The sequence below is a fragment of the Leuresthes tenuis genome, unplaced genomic scaffold, assembly GCF_036924035.1.
Source record: "Leuresthes tenuis unplaced genomic scaffold, fLeuTen1.0.hap1 SCAF_13, whole genome shotgun sequence".
In the NCBI taxonomy this organism is placed as follows: Eukaryota; Metazoa; Chordata; class Actinopteri; order Atheriniformes; family Atherinopsidae; genus Leuresthes; species Leuresthes tenuis.
In genome coordinates, this window is record NW_027325367.1 from 9,447,710 (window position 1) to 9,467,189 (window position 19,480).

Here is a 19,480-nt window from a genome sequence, read left to right on the forward strand (position 1 = left end):
TGTCAGTCACTTAATCTTAAATTGTATTTAACAGGGGCACTTTATGGAATAAAGGGCAGTAGCGTTTATAATAGCACTAATAATAGCCCATTAGGCTGGTTATTAGTGGTTGGACAACGCATAAGACTTAGTTTGGGATGGTGCTTTTAGTTCAGAGCCCTTGAAAGAAAAACTCTGCACTTGTACATCCATTGACCAACCTAAATTTGTTTAGCAGGAAATGATCTATTTTGAAATTCATGCCCGGAAGTTTTGGATTGGTTCTTGCAAACCTGACAAAAGGCGCACTTCAATGCCAACTTTCCGAGAGCGCACAGGCGCACTGTTCATAGCCGAACACGGCTGTATGGAACCGAGACCGCTTCATGCTGCAGTCACGTCTGAGTAAACATATTTCTTTATTTTTCCAAACAAAAACAGACTTTAGAAGATCTCCGGAGGCTTTACGCAAAGCGCCAGTGCGTCTGGTGACGTGCGTTTACTTTATCGGTAAATATTTTTGTGTAAATCATAATCAGTATAGCTGTTTTGTGGTGGGTTCGTCAGAATAATGTGGGGGATCCAGAGAACACGATATGCAGACTGCAACGGTTCAGAAGGCAGCGAGGAGGCGGAGATTGTGGTGAACATCGGTGGAGTGAAACAAGTGTTGTATGGGGACGTGTTGAATCGCTACCCGGACACTAGACTGGCAGAACTGGTGGACTGTTTGCTTAAGTCTTCTGAAGAAATATCTTTATTATGTGACGATTATGACCCCGACACGGGAGAATTTTATTTTGACAGAGACCCCGATGCATTCAAGTGCATAATTGAGTTGTATTATTATGGGGAGATACACATGAAAAGAGGCATCTGCCCGATTTGTTTCATGAAGGAGATGGACTTCTGGAAAATCGGCTCGGATTTTCTGGATGAATGCTGTAAATGCCATCTGAAGGAGGTAGAGGATGAACTTGCTGAGATTGCCGAGAAAGTAAGAACAATCCTGGTGGACCGAGAGGGAGATCCGTCTGCGGGAGGCTGGCAGCGCTTTCAGATGTCCCTCTGGAGACTGATGGAGAAACCGGAGTCTTCGCTGCCTGCGCATATTATCGCTATTGTTTCGTTCATCTTCATCCTCATCTCCTCCGTGGTGATGTGTGTGGGGACCATCCCCGACCTGCAGGTGGAAGACGCAGAAGGTAACCTCACTGAGCACCCAACTCTGGAGATCATCGAAACGGTGTGCATCGGCTGGTTCACTGTTGAATACGTCCTTCGTCTGATCTCCTCCCCAAATAAAATAAAATTCGTTCTGGCTTTCATGAACATCATCGACTTTATGGCCATCATGCCCTTCTTCGTCGTGCTGATTTTGACCTCCTTCGGCGCAGGAGTGATGGAGCTGGCGAACGTGCAGCAAGCGGTGCAGGCTTTACGCATAATGCGCATTGCGCGCATCTTCAAGCTGGCTCGCCATTCCTCTGGACTCCAGACCCTCACATCTGCCCTGAAGAGCAGTTTCAAAGAGCTCGGACTGCTGCTCATGTATATGGGGGTGGGAGTCTTCCTTTTCTCCGCACTGGGCTACACTATGGAACAGAACCACCCAGACACTCTGTTCACCAGCATCCCACAGTCGTTCTGGTGGGCTGTGATCACCATGACCACTGTAGGATATGGGGACGTGTACCCCAAGACCACTTTAGGTCGGTGTAACGCAGCCATCAGCTTTCTGTGTGGGGTTATCGCAATAGCACTGCCTATACACCCCATCATCAACAATTTTGTCTTGTTCTACAATAAGCAACAGGTGCTGGAGACTGCGGCCAAGCACGAGATTGAACTGATGGCGCTACGCACCAGCGAGGGCGAGCTGAAGGCATCACCTGGGTCTCATAAACACGTTTGCAGCGAGGGGGTCTGGGGCAACTCCTTGAGCTCTGGTCACAGCGATACATACACACCTTTACTGAAAGATCACACGGGAGGGGCCAAAATCCAGACCCCAAGCATGGAAACAAGCTTTGAGAGCACAGCCGAGGCCACTGAATATTTCATCTCATGAACTCGAAAAGAAAAAAGATCATTTCAACTGAATCGTTCATTTCTGAACTTAAAAAAAATCGGGTTCAGATACGACGATAATTTGAGATTGTATAGAGTCTTGTAGAAAAAAATAACACAGTGATGCATCGGTTAAATTGCGTGAGTTGATGAGCTGCGCCTTTGCGCAGTGAGTCTCTGTATGCTGAGGAGTTCTGTCTGAACAACCAGTTCAGATTACCCCATGTTGGAATCTTATATAACACCCCCATACCTATATTTCACACGTATACTGTAGACCGCTCTGTAGCTGATTCCTCTGTATATCACAGTATCACATTGTGTAGTTTTTTAATTAATTTAATTTATTTTTTAAAAAAAGGCAGCTTCTTCAGAAAAAATAAATAAATAGAAAAGTAATCATCCATTAATATATTCTTGATATCTGTACAACCGTCACATCTAAGCTGGGCGGATGTAGTAGTTATATAATTCTATATGTTTCGGTGAAGTCACAGGTTGCAGCCACATATTCAACAACAGGAGATATAAAAGCACGAGGGCTCTTCGTATCTGTTTGTAACTGATCTGCATCAATGTGATTTGTGTCACTTTGTGACTGTGAGTTTATACATAGGGCATAAAGTTCCTTTGCGTATCTTTGCAGAAACTGTGTCATTTGCATGCATTTCTTGTTGAACTCAGTTTGGGACCTTGTTTGGGACCTCAGACGCTTCTCTGGCTGCAGGACATGTTCCTATAATGGGTTTAAATTTTGCAGCAGCTGTCACCTCTCTCCTGATGTTCGGCGGAATGGACTTGAAGTTAAAGATGAGAGAAGAGAGCAACAGGCGGGAGGATGAAGGGATGGGAAAAGCATGACTGAAAACCAAAATGAATGACAAATGAACAGAGCTGTCTGGAAAGCGTCTCTTAAAACACTACTGTTCTCTTTTTGATTAAACTTGAAAGCGTACTGCATTTTCGCTCCGTGCCGCAGGTTTAAACTTGAACTCTAAAGTGCTATATTTAAAGTGGCATTTGTACATTTTTGAAAGGTCTCAACTCCTACACCATTAGTCTGAGAGACATGGTACTTGCTGTACAAATAGAACAGTCATTATTATAATTAGTTGGCACAGCAGGGGAGTTATAATTAGAATCTGACATATTTAATTCAAACTTCATGTCTAACTGTCACATGGCAACCTGCTGGATAATTTATGTCAGGATTGTGCTCTTTGCACAGTTGTTTATGAAATTCTAAATGAACAATTTTGAATGTAAATAGACAGTGTGATGGTTGTCACCACATTGAAAAGATGAAAACAATGAGGACGTTAATAGCATCAAGAGGCCTGAGTTTGGTGTAGGCTTGATTGGTTGAAGCGGTTTCAGTCAGAATTATCAGCATTCCTTGTAACCACAAGATTTAGAATGTCTTCAGAAATAGCTGCCTATGAACCAACTTTACACAATCAAAAACATTTGGATGTTTAAAGCAATGTCAAAAGCAAAAACTACTAAATCTGTCTATCATAGATTGAAGTAGACAGACACAATAGCGTCCTTTGATTGAATTAGTTCTAATTAACTTATATAAGATATAACATAAGTTGAATTAGTTCATAAAAAAAACTAACATGCTAAATATTTACTGTTCATGTGACTTAAATTAATACATCGATTATGTTATTTTGCATAAAAAGTTGGATTGTGTGATTCCTTTACACAATAATGGAGAGGAGAAAACTGTCTGAGAGCATCAGAAAGGCTTTTAATCAAAAACAATTCCAAAGGCAAAACATTTATCCATGTTTTAGCATTTTGGAATATTATCAGGAAATATCACAGTCATAAAACTGTTATGCTCTCAGGATGTAGCAGGAATAAAAAACAGAAATACATGGAGCTTTTCAGGGCAGGAGCAGGTTGTGGGAAAAACACAACACAACGTATTCAAAGAGCTGTAGGCTGACCTGGAGCAATCTGCATAGTTGGTTTAACCCCATAGGCACTTGTAACTGAAGCAACTGGGGCCCAGAAGTCATTGAGGACAAAAAAATCTATGAGCCACAGTTTTCAGGTATAATGTTGTATGGGCTGAGGAAACCAAAGTTGTGCTTTTTAGGAACACATAACATCAGTTTATTTATAGATGGTGAAATTAAACCTAAAAAGAAAAGACCAGCCTTCCGACAGTATAACATTGTGAAGGTTTTATCATTCTGTGGGGCTGCTTTTCTGCCTAAGATACTGGAGGCACAGAATGTATCCAAGTATATGAAACGAAAAGATTAACAATGCATTTTAGAGTTAGAGACGTTACTCAGTGGGTCTTTCAGCAGGACAATACAGTCTTGACTTTATTCAATGAGAACCTTTGGAGTGAGACCAAATTTAACAGAGCTCGAATAGAGAATGTCAGAAACGACCAGCAGATGAGTGCAAAAAATTTCTATACAGCAGCAAGAAATGTTTAGAGGCTGTCAATATGGCCAAAGACTCTGCAAAAAAAAAGAAAAAAGAAGATGATGATTGTCAGTAATGTTATCAATACAGTTCATGTTTTCAATTCTCATTCACTCCACAAAAGCATTTTATTGTTGTTAAATGCCTGTTTATATCAAGATAGTCTGTATATACTAAACTGATAACTGTGCATGTCTGTCATATATACAGGAAGTCATACCAGCATTGTATATCTGCCCTCATCTTGGATGTGACAGCTGTGGATGTCAACTCAGCTGTGGCTTATTTATTTTCATCCACACCTTGCAGTAGAGGTGCCACGCTGTTTTACTTTTTGTTCTGCCTGGAATACTTGCTATGTTCAAAATTAGTTCACTTAAAGCAATCTAAATTCTGATGGCACTATCTGATGAGGGGATCAAGCCAGTTACAATTCCTTACTAGACTTCTTGCCTTCTGATAAGTCTTCTTGAATTTTCAATTACAGCCTGGTTCAAGTGTTATGTATTAGTGTGCAGATTTTCTTAAAAATAACAGGCAAATTATTTGAGCTGCCACGACCCTGGCTGAGGATTACCATTAGCAGCCCAACCATCACCTTCACAGTTACACTTCAGTCAATGAAAAGGTTTAAATGACAAATACATCACAAATTGTTAGTGGCAAAAGTGTAGAACTCTCAAACTCCTTAAGGTTTACTCATCAGTCTCTGTTGTATCATGTCACTGTGTTTTATTAGGAAGAGGGTGCTCATTGAGCACAGGCACTTCCTCAGAAATGTTCTCCACAGAGCTCCATGTCCTGAAAGAAAGAACATGAGGGTGGTCAGGGAGGACTCTGCAGACTGTCCGCCCACACATGTACTGCACAGGACTGATATCTCTTCTGGCCGGCTGCAGATTCACATTTGTCAAAGCCAGAGAAGAGGGCCTTTGTTCACCCTGACAGGTGGAGCAGGAATGTCCAAGGCGTGCATTGTGTAACAGCACACTGTTCCTTCCATGGATGCACATACAAATAAACCCTGCACTGTCAAGTTCAAATTTAGATGCACGAGCACACACACATTTACGCTGGCGTATCCTAACATCCCTTGTCCTCTCTACCGCCTACCTACATGTGCAGGCTAATGATTGCACTTGCACATGTATACACCCCTTTGCCAATTTATCCAGAGTCATGTGTGATGTCCTTTAAAGTGACCTACGCGTTTTGCTGGCTAATGACCAGTTTTTACACCCACAAGTTGGTCATCTGCTGCATTCAGAGGGTGTGTAAGATAAGCGTTAACACAAAACTGCTCATTATCTCCCCCCCAAAATAGTACCAGTTATTAACCAGCTTTCTAATGTTTGTTTCGTTTATATATATATATATATATATATATATATTATTTTTTCCAGTTGTAATTCCAAGACAGCAATTTTTTTTTTTTGTTAAAATAGAGTAATTTGTTTCAAACAGTTTAATTTACCAAATATGTGGTGGGTAAACTGTAGTTTTAATCTACTTATCAGTGGATCCAGTGGAGGAATTCTTTTGATTGTGAAGATGGTAATTTGAGTGATTTTCAAAGCATGTGAACTTTGTAAAATACTGTTATTTTTTCCTGTGTCACACCGCTGTATGAGTACTTCTGTATTGCAATCATATAAAATGCTTGCGGGATGCTGTAAATAAAGTCAGTGCGACATTCAGACTGAACCTTCAAATACTTCCAACAGCTATAGAGCAAATTAACCACTGATTCCATTGTAAAGATATACTCAGAAAGCTGAGATGTCACCAGTAGAAATGATGTGTGTGTTTCAGGTATTCAGTGTCATTCATAAAGCTCACGTGTGGCGTCCAGCTGAGCCCCAGCACTGATTGTTAAGTGTTGATGTTACTGGAATTAAGTTACATCCATCCATTTTGATGACAGCATGGATAGCTCTACCATATCCCTTCTCTCTCGACCTTTAGAGGACTGTCAACACCTGTTCCCCTTCTAAAAATAGGGAGATCTCTGTATACAAGAGGACAGACAAATGAAAGATCAAGACAAACTCAGGCTAATAATATCCCAAATCTACATCTCTGAACAGCTGTTTGGTGTTAAGTCCTTCGTTGTCTGACAGGAAAAAGAGTCAGCTATCCAGATTTTAATTTTAACTTTGGCTTTACTAAAAATATAAGTTTTACATTGAAAATGAGACATATAAACACATAAGTGATTAAGGAAATATATCTATTAAAAGACCATAACTACATCAGATAAAATCTATCTATTTTACTGGAAGCATATGCCGCAGGAATGGGAATGTGCGTGCATAATGCTATGGCTTAACAGCCCACCCCTCTGAGCGGTATCTCCGTTTGAGAGATATTTTCAGATGCTGGAGAGGGAATAGATAATCTCCCTGATGTCAGATTCTGAAGAGCAGGAAAAATACATTCCACAGGCGTTGTTGGGAGCTGAGTTTCATATTTTGCTTCCCACCAGACAATGTTGAGAATGTTTTTAAGTGCTGCTCAGCTACGCCCCAGAGCACTCAGACAGAGAGCGTGAAACTGCTGGAAAATAATTACAAAGATTAAATATGACCTTCTACAAAACAGCAGAAGGGGAGGATGCGCTGAACCCACTCAACACGTCTTCGAAAAGGATTCCCATGTCTCCTCTTACCCTCTAACCTGATATTTTTTTAACACATTTAAACACATTTATCTAGCAAAAGGTTCTCTTGGAAACTGTCTGCACTTGAAGGTTTATAACAACACAAAACTGTATAGAGCTGGCAGAATATAATAGGCATTCTTCTGATAGAATTAATAACTTGAGCTCAATCAGTGTTTTTTTTTGTTTGTTTTTTAAATGTTTTGTCGCTAACAAGCCAAGATGTTATTCTGAAGTGTTAAACTGTCAAACAGTTGTGCATTTGCAACCCAAGCAGTGACCAGTGAAAATTAAATACAGCTTTATCGCTATTTTCTGGTTCAGTTGATTATCCACATGGACAATGGAATGAAGACTGTAATTCCCAACGCAATATGAGAAAAATTATAAGCTTGTACGGTAGTTCACACTGGTGGGTTTCTTTTTCATGCCAGGAACTAAGCTATGCTAAGATTTTACTCCTGAGGGAAGGTTTGCAAACAATTAGTTTCTGCTTGAAGTCTAGAGGATCCTGAGGGATAGTTATGAGCCCACCATTACAGTGGTAATTTACACGTCTTTATAAAATGAAAATACTGATGCTCAGAGACTCTTGTGCTGAAAATTAAACTGTGATTGAGGTCTCAAAAATATGGCCTGAATTCCTAAAAGAAAACTGGAAATCTACCTGTTTCCAAAAAGTCATCTGGAAAAGAATATGGAAAAGAATGGGAGGATAACCAGTCTAATTCTTGACATCTGGCTAAAAAGCTGTGGCTTCATTCTTTCTGGTTGTTAACTAGGGGCTTTTATCATGCCTTTGTCGTGGAATAGAGACTCTGTGTTTTGTGGTAATCACGGCGAATGCTGACTGTTAAAGAGGCGATAGAGTAATGATAGATCATCCCACCACCAGTTCTCAGCTGATAGTAAAAAGTGCTGGCTCAGCTGAGATGGTTTTCTTCCAGAAAAAGAAGCTTAAGCAGATTCATACTTCTTGTGTTAGACCAATGGGAGCAATAAAATGTTTATGAACTAATATTATTAGTGTAATATATTATAGTCTCAAAGTATGTTATTAGTTTAGTAAATTATTTTTTTTCAAGCCTAACGTGGGAGCGTTAGTTATTGATTTGTGTGCACTGTCGAGCTATTCAAATGATTATTATGTTATAGCTCATTGCCTGTGTATATTTGTGTTCTGTTTTGTTAATTACACCTCTTAACTGAGTTCTATCTACACTTTAGTTTTTAATGTCTTATAACACTGAACAGAGGGAAACTCAAACTGAATTTCTGGCATCACTGATGTAGGTGGATTTTGGTTGAGATTTGCCAAGATATTGCCTCACAAAATGTTGGATCATTGGATGAATTTATGTTATATTCAACTGAAACCTACACAGTTTGCTAGTATGCTAGTAGTACTATTTACTGGTTGTAGAGTGATGTTATTTGGTACAATCACATTAGTGCAGTTATTCTAAACTGTCTATTGATTAGTCTAATAATGATGGAATGTTCTCTTCTTGTCACTGTTGGATATTAAGTGTTTGTACAGTATGTTGCCAATTAACCAGCCCTTAACTGTGCTACAAGAGGAGGTAACCACAACATTATTTTATGTATAACCCCATCTGATGGTTTAATTCAATCATCTTGTAGAATTTTGTCTCACAACTGAAACGCATTTTATTGCGGAATCAAAAAAGTCACATTAAATCGACCTTGACTGAAATGAATGAAATTGCTGAAATCTGAAGTTCTGACCAAAGCTTGGCTGCAGGGTAGATCATTGTTTCACTGTTTAAGCCACGGTAACAATTCCATTGAGGTCCACAGAGGTCCTCTGGGATAATCTGGGAATTAGTGCGGATCTTACTCAGCTGCCTCTCCATAATTAGAGAAGTTATGAAGTGCGCACAGCAAAGCATTTGCTTCCTGCAGACACTGATAGGAGTCCACCTTTCTTCACCCATCCTATGGAGAGCATCTGAGTCAGCAGCATCACTGTATGGTTCAGGCACTTTACAACAGTGGAACACAAGATTTTGTGATGCATAGTGAGGATGGCTGAGAGGCTCACAGGGATCTCCCTCCCCTCCATCCATAATGTATGGATGCACTATATGTTGTGGATGGAGGGGACTAAAGTGAACAATGAAATAGACTAAGAAGCCTGGAGGACAGATGATTGAATAAAGTTTTAATGGTGACGTCTAAAGATGTGGAGGCAGGGTTTTGTAATGATCCAGTTACCTAACTTTTACCAATGTGAAAACCTGAAACTCCAACCAAAAAAATTGGTCCAAAAACCCCAGAAAGGGACTATAATCGATATCTAATTCACATTCATTCATTTACTCATTTTCATTAACCAAAGGTTAAAAAATGAATAAATATAAGCTCTCCTCCATCAGCAGAAATTGAATGAAAATTAAACTCAGTGACTTTGAAGACAAACTAATGCACATGGTTTTACAGCAATAACAATGATATATAATTTATCATTGTTATAGGTATATGTATATATATATGTATGTATTTATACATGTACATATAAGCACAGGAAGCACTGCTTATATACAAAGTAAAGACCTGGTATTTTTTTGTTATTTTCTCTTTTTTTTGTCTATTCTTTCTACACTGAAGTTCAAACAAGTAATGAGAGAAACGTTCCTTCAGCTCACTGGGGGCATGAAAACAATGTTTAATCTTTTCCTTGCATTCAACTGTTTGTCCCCAGGAGCAAAGCTAACTCTGTCTCTGCATATATGCATGTATGATACATTATTTAAAACTCAGAATCTTGATCTCTTTACAGATATTATTAACACCTTTTATGAGTGTTTGCATTGTCACTCTAGTGTTTTGTGTTTCTGCATTTCTGTTGTGCTGACTGCTTTGATCAGGCCTTGTGAGAGCATGCTGCTTCAAACAGCTAGTTCAAAGCCAAACCTTGTTAAAGCCGCTTCAGTTTATTTAGAAATCAATCCATCCTTTGCTGGGTTGTTTAGCAAATGCATTTAATTAGGAGGTTATAGACAGCAACTTAAAAGAAACGGCTCTCCCACGTACCACAGCCAGCATTCTGAAGAGCTGTCTGTCTGCCACAAGCTGTTCTTTCTTTGTTTCAGCAACTTAGTTCATGCCCTTCACAGGCAAGCCCCACTTCAAAGGTGTCTTGCAAGGGACACTTTTCAATGTTGCAGCCCTTTGTCACTTTTGTTGATAGATGTATGGGCATCTAATTATGGAAATTGGCCTTGCGAAACCAAAGCTGATAGATCTGCTCACTGAAGGCTTGCCACTGCTGATTATGTGGTTCAGAGACAATGAAGATTTATGGGGAGGAACATCACTGTCCTGTAGTGGGGCTGCTACAATTATGACATCAGGGTTGCAGTTTATAAAAAAATTATATTAATCAAAGTTAATACCAGACTCATGCTTTCTCTAAGATGTGAGAGCTCAGACATGCACTTTTCATACATTAGAGTGTGATGGCTTTACATGATGGAAATGTGTGGCCTTGGGCTAATGTACAGAAATTAAGTGGCTGCAGACTGATTTTTATCATAAAAACTTGTAACAATCATAAAACTGCAACGTAGTTGCTTCTGGTTATATGAATAAGAATTTGAGTTGTTTTAAACAGGGCTGTGAAAATGAGTCTCAAATTTGACTTCATTTGTCAAAATCATAAATGGCTTGTGATTGTACAGCTGATGTTCGTCGCATTTCAAGCCTTTATATTTGCTTTCATCATGCTATTATTCAAATGGCATTACATTAATTTAAAAAGCACATGATGACTTTTTAAAGACAAGAATATCAAAGTTTTGGACTTTGGATGTGAATCCAGAGGATTGGCATTTAAATGTGTCTCATATGATTCTTCTTGTCTAACGCTTGGGCAGAGAATAAATCAGCATATTTCCAAAGTTTGTATGACTATTTATTCAATGATGCAGGTAGAGCCGGGGGGTCAGCCTTGGCATTGAGAGTTCAGCTTCTTGACATCTTTTCAGGAGCATCCTCTATCATATAATCAATATGTTGTAGAGGATTGCCCAAACCCATAGCAACTGTTGTTTTTCTCGCTACTTTATCTGAGCCTGACCTCAGAAACAGCTGGTTTGACCTCCTCCCACTGCCCATAAGTGACACATGAGATTCCCAAATAGCCCTGACCTTGTTTCTGCATGCTGTGAACAAGTTTCCATTTGCTGCAGGCACCTCAGCGTGACACCACAACAGCAGGTGAAAGTTTGGTTTATAGGCATTGCATAAAGCCTCTCAGGACAGATCGAGGGTAATAAGAATGATACAACTCATGAACTTAGTGTTAAAAAAAAAACAGCAACCAGACACAAAAAGTTAGAAACAAGATGCAGATGTCAAGCTGTGATGAAATGCTGTGTTGTTGTCTTTGTGGCTGAAGGTATTTAAACTCCCTCGGACCATTTGTCCCCAGAGTGGGTCACCGTGGGTGATTGCAGATGGGTGGTAATGTGGAAATCAATCTGCCATCCCTGGAAAGAAAAACTACAGGGTGGGACAAAAAAAAGACTCCCTTAGGATAGTATCCCTTAGGAAGATACTGTTTTTCCTCTTTTTTCCTCTGATCATAGCTGTAGGGACTGTACACACATTGTTGCAGTGGAATAGTTTATATTTTCATTGCAAAGAGTGGATGTGCACAATCTGAAGAGAATAGAAGAAAAAAGTATCTCAACTTCTCGGTCAGAGATCTTACTCTTTCTGAGGCTGTAAATTGTGGTTTTGAACAAAGGTGAGTATGAAATTGTGACTATTTCCATTGCTGATTTCGATTCGCATGGCTATCTTGATGTCTGATAGTCGCTACACAATTACCGAAAGCATTTATAATAGTGATATCATATTCTTAATATTTGGATTACAGTTTTCATAATTTTTTATTTTTGCAACCTTCCCATTTTCTTCTAGATCTTTCAGCAGTTCGGTTTGTGAACAAAAAAATGGACTCTTAGTGCTTCTCTAAATTTTGACAATTTTGCACTGAGGCAGGCAGACTTCTCAAAACAACAAAAAAAGCTTTAATCCTGCAAGATAACAGCCACAATTTGTGACAAATTGTTAAACTCAATGCCCATGTAGTAAGAGCTTCCTAATAGCCCATTTCCCCGGAGAGCATGGGAGGCCATTTATAACAACCAGTCATGCAGCAAGGTAAGCGACCTCAGTCCACTTTGCCAATAATGAGATAACGCATGAAGGCAATCCTGTACCACGTTTCTTTTTCCCATGTGTATGTTGTCTTGTACAGCGATGATTTATGAGCCGGGTAATGAGATGTTTAAAATCTGTGAAGAATTATGGCAAATGACGATGCAGGTCAACACACTGGATCATGCTGTTTTTCCCTCTCCACCCACCTTCAACAGTATATTGATTAATTCTGCTGGTGGGATATGGTCTGCAGAGCATGCTGGTTCTGAACACATACAGGTTTAAGTAATAAACAAAATACTGTCAATCATTGGAAAAAAGCGTGGGAAGGTCGATAAAAGGCTCAGCCTGAGTGTTTTATCATTGTTAAAGATAATAGCCCCAAGTTTCTAAAGGCAGCTGCCAGTGACTCTTCTCAAACACCTCAAGGAAAGCTTTTAATGAGTCTAACAGCCTCATTTCTTATTACAGCCTGAGTTGAGCACTAAAAGATCTGTGCAACCTGCAAAAACATCACAGATGAAGAAAGAAGGCATTTTGCTACAGTGCAGATAAGGAACAAATGTTTGATATTGTGGAAATTTAGACTTGGGATTTTCTTTTTAATTGAAATAGTGTCCATAGTCTTTAGTTGTACTATTCGTGTGTGTGTGTGTCTGTCTGTCTGTCTGTGTCCGTCCGTCCGTCCGCCATCCATCCATCCATCCATCCATCCATCCATCCATCCATCCATCCATCCATCCATCCATCCATCCATCCATCCATCCATCCATCCATCCATCCATCCATCCATCCATCCATCCATCCATCCATCCATCCATCCATCCATCCATCCATCCATCCATCCATCCATCCATCCTTCCATCCTTCCATCCATTCATAGCCTGTTTGCAATTTCATTAGACCAGGGTAATCCAGATGCCCCTCTCCTCTCCTCAGCTAAGTTTTCCACTTCCAGATAGGGGATACTAAGCTATTCCCAGGTCAGGTGAGATGTTGAGTTCTTCCAGGATGTTGCGGGTTTTTCTGGAGTCTCCATCCGGCTGTATGTGCCCAGAACCTTTCCATAAAAAGCTCCTCAGGAGGGATTGTACTGAGATGCTGAAATAGCCTCAGATGGCTCCTCTTGATGTAATGAGCAGCATTTGTACCTTGAGCAAGCTCCCACTGCATTACTTGGCTCCCTCAGTGCTAAGCCCACCCTAATTAGGATGAAAATAATCATCACCGTTATCTCATTCTGTTCTCCACAATGCCGTTCATTGAAATATGTTTGGGGACTGCTACCCAAAAGACAACATATCTTTAAAGTCTTTTTCCCAGGTTTCATTAGCAGTGTAGGCAGAAACGCTGAAGACACATAACAGCCAGCTGATGGTTAGCAGGTGAGTCACTATCACATAATAATTCCTCTGCTGCATTGAAGGACAGTAAACACAGGATTTCACTGTTTGTCCCTGCCACTGTGTGTTGTTTAATCTTTTCATGCTAAGATGAAGAACAAGGGTGATGTTTTACAGGTGTTAACTTATTCATTTGTAATGTTAGGTCCCAGTGCTGTGTACATGTATTCAGTCAACTCCATACAATACAATCATTTAATCCAGTCATCATACAGCTGCGTCATAGATGATTTCTATTTAGTATTTTAGGGGAATACTTGAGTGCTGCTTCACTCAATAACTGTTACATGTTTCTGCAAGGTTGAGGAGGTTTTTCCTAACGCCTTGGAACAGGGGTTTTCAAAGTCTGACACAATAAGTATTTCCTCACGGAAAGAATATAAAAAAAAGGACACCGCACACTTTTATACTTCTGCTGAATTCCTGGATGATGATGAGATGAGGAACTGATGCTATACACACCTAGTAAGTAGGTTATAGTAATGATATATTACTGATTCATATATGAAATTACATTGAAGACATAAATGGTCTTTCTTAAGGTAGTCAAATTAAACAGTTCAACTCCTCCAATATAAAGGTATCTGAGTTTTTCAACCACATTACAAACTTCAGTTGTTCTTTTGATAAGTATTGTAATATTTATTCTCCCACAGCCTCCCTTGAAACTATCTGGACCTCCCGGGGACGCTCGCCTCACACTTCTGCCTTAGAACAAAGCCTCAAGTAATCAGCAAATTAGCATTTTATATCTCTGATTCAGTACTTCTTTGTTGCTCCCTCTCTTAATTCATTCTCAAGCTCCCTTACCCACAGCTGCTTGCATGCTGTCACTCCAGCTGATTGGATTTGACATGACTGGCTGAGTCTGAATGTTGTGTTAACAAACACCACAAGCTCTTCCTGCATTACAACCATGACGGAATGTGATTGAATGTCACTGTAACACTCAACATATGTTGAGCTTGAGGAGAATTTTGAATCAATATTTTTTCATTTTGACATTAGAACTGTTATTTTGAACAGCCAAGAATGGCAATTTATTCATTTTAAAAGTACTTCCTCCCCACCAGCAAAGAGCAATAATGAGCATATTTTTTTTTCTTAAATCAACCAGATTTTCTAACACAGTACGATAAGGTCTCTTGGTTCTATTTTCAACTGAATGTAGATATTACATGATTTGCAAATGATGACATTCAGCTCTCTGTTTGGAACTGTAAACCTGTGATAACTGTCATATGAAGAAAAACATTCCCCTCTGAAACTGCAAGCTAATTGTACTTTGTTTTTTCCATCATTTTGCAATAAAATTTGAACAACAAATGAGCCTTTTCAGTTTCGTAACGAGTACTGAATACATGTCTTATTAAAACTTGTAGTCTTGCATGCAAAAAACACCCAACAAAAACCAGAATGGACTCACAAAGAACGGTAAAAATAGGAAACACTGATGAGCTTAATGTCACATAGTAACTGATCTAACAGGTGCTAATGAGCTGCTATCAGAGATGATCATGTCTTCATTATTACAACACTAATTCAGAAAGGCTAGAGCAATTTTCAAGTGTGAGAAATTGCTACCGCTGACCTTTTATATTTCACTGTCAGTCAGTCATCATTAGCAGTCAGAGAGCAGTCATCATTCCTCCATACTAATCATTCTCATTTTCCCAAGGAATATAGAATATAGTGCCCACCCCTCACAAATGTCAGAGCCAGGGGGTTCACAGGGGTAGATGGAGATTAAATGTTCTACCCTGAGAGTAGCAGTAGTTTTTAAAGTAGAAGAGAGAGCTTACATTCCCCAGAACAGATGTTCGCATCTAAATTGGAATTCTTAAAAGTGAAGATTAAAACCATCCAGCCCTCTTCATCAACTTAAGGCTTCAAGGGCAAATTTCAGAGAGGTGGAATGAAAGATATCCATCAAACGTCTCAGGTTTTTCTTCCTCTCTCAGTGTAAAATTCACGAGCAAGGTTTAATTTTTGTAAGTAGCAGCTTGTAAAGGCTGCAATGTTTGATGTATTATAAATGCAATAAATTACGGTCTGGTGCACTAAATGTGATCAAGATTTGAGAACTGGAATGAGTGGGCGTGTGTATATATCTTCCACATACACTAAGACAAAGGGAAGTAAACTCAAAGAAAAGAAATATGGAGAGATTTTAACACATCCAGAAGAGGTCAGCTGCAAGATTCAGCCATTGCACTGCCCACACACACCCACATGCTCAACATCATTAAAAACAAAGGGCACGACTGAAACAATCCAGCATTGTGTGTTGCGTCCAACAAGTGAGATAGATATGCTATTGTAAGGATGCACTAGAAGAATTGTTATTTTCCTGTGTTTTTCTGCCACCATGATATGTTATTTTTTTCTTTAATAGCAAAAATAGCAAATAATATTTACCAGTGGATTAAAATGAAATGTTTTTTATTCTAAATTACACTAATTTAACAGACATATCAATATCATCAGAAGATATCAACAGCTGGCTGGCATGCACTGAATATATGTTTTCTTTACTGAGCTGTAATGGGCTGGATGGCGTCTGAATCAAACACCTGAGGATAAATCATAGTAAAGCAGAGGAAATATATACTTATCTACTGTTTGATTTACCATCAGAATGTGGGGAGAAAATGTAAAATAAACAATTTACTTTTACGACATGATCATCACATGCATCTTTTATTGTTATTTAATACTGAGCAGACTCTCAGTTAAAGACACAACTGGTTGATGTTCCAGAGTTTTAGGACCAACACAAGTTACATCCTGCAGAAAGAGAACATTTTGAGGATGGACTGTGAGCCATCTCCACAGATACTCTATCTTCACATCACACTCCCAGGGGTTCCCAGTTATGATCATCTGAAAAGAGGGTTTTTTCCCGTCCAGCAGACCTGTAGGGAGGTGTCGTAGCTGATTCTGATTGAGCAGAAGAAGCTCAAGGTGTTGCTGATCCTGCAGGAGGGTTGCTGGCAGCTCTTCAAGCTGATTCTCCTGCAGGAACAGTTGTTTCAGTTTAAGGTTGTGAGCAAAGGTGGTGGGTGGTAGGGAGATTAATTTATTCCCAGCAAGATTTAGTGTTTCTAGGTGGCGCAGATTCTTAAGTGTGTCAGCATGTAAGTCTTGGAGATTGTTATCACTCAAATCTAGATTCTGTAGATGTGGCAGCCTCTGGAGGAGAGTGGCGGGGATACAGGTTAAACTGTTCCCAGACAAGTCCAACCAGGTGAGACTACTGTTGTCAGGGAACCACGCCGTGTCTGCTTTTTCGAACTGATTATTCTTCATCACCAGACTACGGAGTGAGGTGTGGCTGAAGAAGTTTCCAGGCAGATCAGTCAGTTGATTTCCTGTGAGATCCAACGTGTTCAGATGGGGCACAACTCCCAGAAGCTCTGAGGGAAGGTTTTCCAGATTGGTATGATACAGCTGAAGGTAGTTTAGGAGGGGCACGACCCTCAAATTACTGACTGTAATGCTGCTGAAGTTTGTGGATTGGATGGACAATCTTGAGGTATTAGAAGGTAAACCAGTTACAGGGAAATGTCTGAGGGAGTTATGGCTGCACACAACCTCCGCACCAGAAGGCGAGAAGGAGCAGGAACAGAGATCTGGACATGAGTGTGCACCTCCTCTTTGGTAATCAAATTCAGCCAGTGACATGAGGGTGAGAACCAGCAAGAATTTCATCTTTACGGCAGAAAACTGGAGACAACAATAAGGATTTTTTTTTCAATACAAGTGACTCACATGATATTACAATAAAATGATGATCACAAATGCGTTCTTACCTGAAAGGCACAACAGAATCCCTTCTGTTTTTGACACAGACTGTTTTATGTAGTATTGGGTGTACTTCAGTGAGTTAGGACAGCATTTTGCAAGAGGCAAACAAAGCCAAGCAAACAAACCAACCGATCAGCTGGTGAGTGGTTGCTGTTTTCTGTACTTTCTAAAAGTAAAGATGTTACCACACAGAAATCAATATTTTTTTCTTTTTTCATGCCTACAAGAATATTTTTTACAAGTGTTTGTTAATGTGTTGTGTCCAGTTCTACTGTGCAAAAATATAATTTATAAAAAGTTATTTAATTTGACCTTTCAATCAATTCTCATGAATAGATTCAAAGATTCAGGTGAAAATTTATTTTGGAAGTGAGTGTGGATGGATAGAATAGAATTTCAAATAGCAGATTTAAAGCTCTGGACATGTGTTTGGCAGGGTCTGTATTAGTCTTTTTCCCCACCCTGTGCAGGACTACATAAATAATGGCAACATTAATCTATGGAAATTTCACTTTTTGGCAGAACATTATTCAGTGGTTTCAATATGAGTACTATAAAACTTTAAGCAACAGCTATTTAGTTAAAAATCATCCTTTGTGTTTTGTAGTTGTTTGAAACTAAAAAATGTCACATTTGTGAGGCTTAGAAAGGCTGCAAAAACTGATTGAATTCTACACAGAAGCAGCTATGTTAAAAATGTTATAAACAAGAGGAAGAAAAGGGTGGAGTTAGGCTTCCAGACTTTGTAAGGTTTCATTAAGTTAATGGAATCTTTATTATGAATTTCATGAAGCCAAACCATGACATGAATTAGATGGTAGGGTGGGTGGCAGAAACTCTTTACGGTGCTCATAAAAGCACATTTGATGTTTCATGTTGTCATTTTCACAAGTTTCTGGGCCAAACAAAAAATAAATGAAATCCTGGAACATGTTTTTTAAATGTTCGTGACCTCTCCTGAAATTATTTTGCAGTGAAATGCTTTTTTGAAATGTTGGATTTCATCAGAGCCGATGTAAAAAGAGCAGAGGGGGGTGGAAGGAAAATAACACTCTGCAAGTCTTCAACGGAAACTTTAAAGGAATAATTCAACCTTTTGAGATATTTGAGCTACGTCCAATATGCCTTAGCTTGATTTACATTATGAATATGTACACTATCATCCAAAATATATTAGAATATCTTCCTGGCATCCTTGTTGTCGTGACAACATCCACAAACTCTGATGCTACAAAGATGATTAACCAGTTTAAATGATTCTATGCTATATACTTACCCTTAAATTGGAGAATTATTAACTTTACTACTGCCTTCCCTGTATTATGTGTGTGTCCTGTGCTTTAATATTACAATATTCTTCAGGAATACTGCACTTAAACTATGCACTTTGCATAGGCCTACTACTGTGTTTGCACTACAGTTTGAGACAATCAGATAGATTTTTGCCTGCTATTTTATCTCAATAAGGAGTATTTTACTATGGAATTTTGTATTTACCCATGACATTGAGCTTTCTTACTTCAGCTTCTACACACACAGAATGATTCCACTCAAATATTTGTCAATTAAATTAGCACAGATTAGATTACCTTAGCCCAAAAGCTTGAAGACAGAAGTAAACTGTTAGGGTTTTTATGTAAAGTTCTGCTTTCCAAATTTTGTATTTGTTTACATTTTTTTAGAGATTTTTGCATGTGGTCTTGAGGAGTTTTGAATAAGCTCAGGTGGGTGGGTCTTTTTTTTTAACTTTAGCCAAAGCCCAAGCTGATGGTATCCAGTGTTTATTCTAAAGCTATGGTACATTAAATACCACCAAGACTGCAGAGAGAATCTTATTTGAAATGCAAGAATACAACAAAATGTGATTTTTTCTTTTCCTTACCCAGCATATTTTCAGAGAAATGATGCATCTCAAACA

The 19,480-nt window shown here is 39.1% G+C and overlaps 2 protein-coding genes across 2 annotated transcripts; one reads left to right on the forward strand and one right to left on the reverse strand.

Moving 5' to 3' along the window:
* Positions 1-305: 305 nt before the first annotated feature.
* Positions 306-6,197, forward strand: LOC140267373 (voltage-gated potassium channel regulatory subunit KCNF1-like). The gene has a single exon (XM_072362627.1). The coding sequence runs from the start codon at positions 551-553 to the stop codon at positions 2,048-2,050; it is 1,500 nt and encodes a 499-aa protein (XP_072218728.1). The 5' UTR covers positions 306-550; the 3' UTR covers positions 2,051-6,197.
* Positions 6,198-16,439: 10,242 nt separating this feature from the next.
* Positions 16,440-17,671, reverse strand: LOC140266624 (uncharacterized). The gene is made up of 2 exons (XM_072361654.1): positions 17,568-17,671; positions 16,440-17,481 (listed from the first exon to the last, which is right to left on the reverse strand). Exon 2 carries the CDS (start codon positions 17,464-17,466, stop codon positions 16,462-16,464), a length of 1,005 nt encoding a protein of 334 aa, XP_072217755.1. The 5' UTR covers positions 17,467-17,481; positions 17,568-17,671; the 3' UTR covers positions 16,440-16,461.
* Between the last annotated feature and the right edge of the window lie 1,809 nt (positions 17,672-19,480).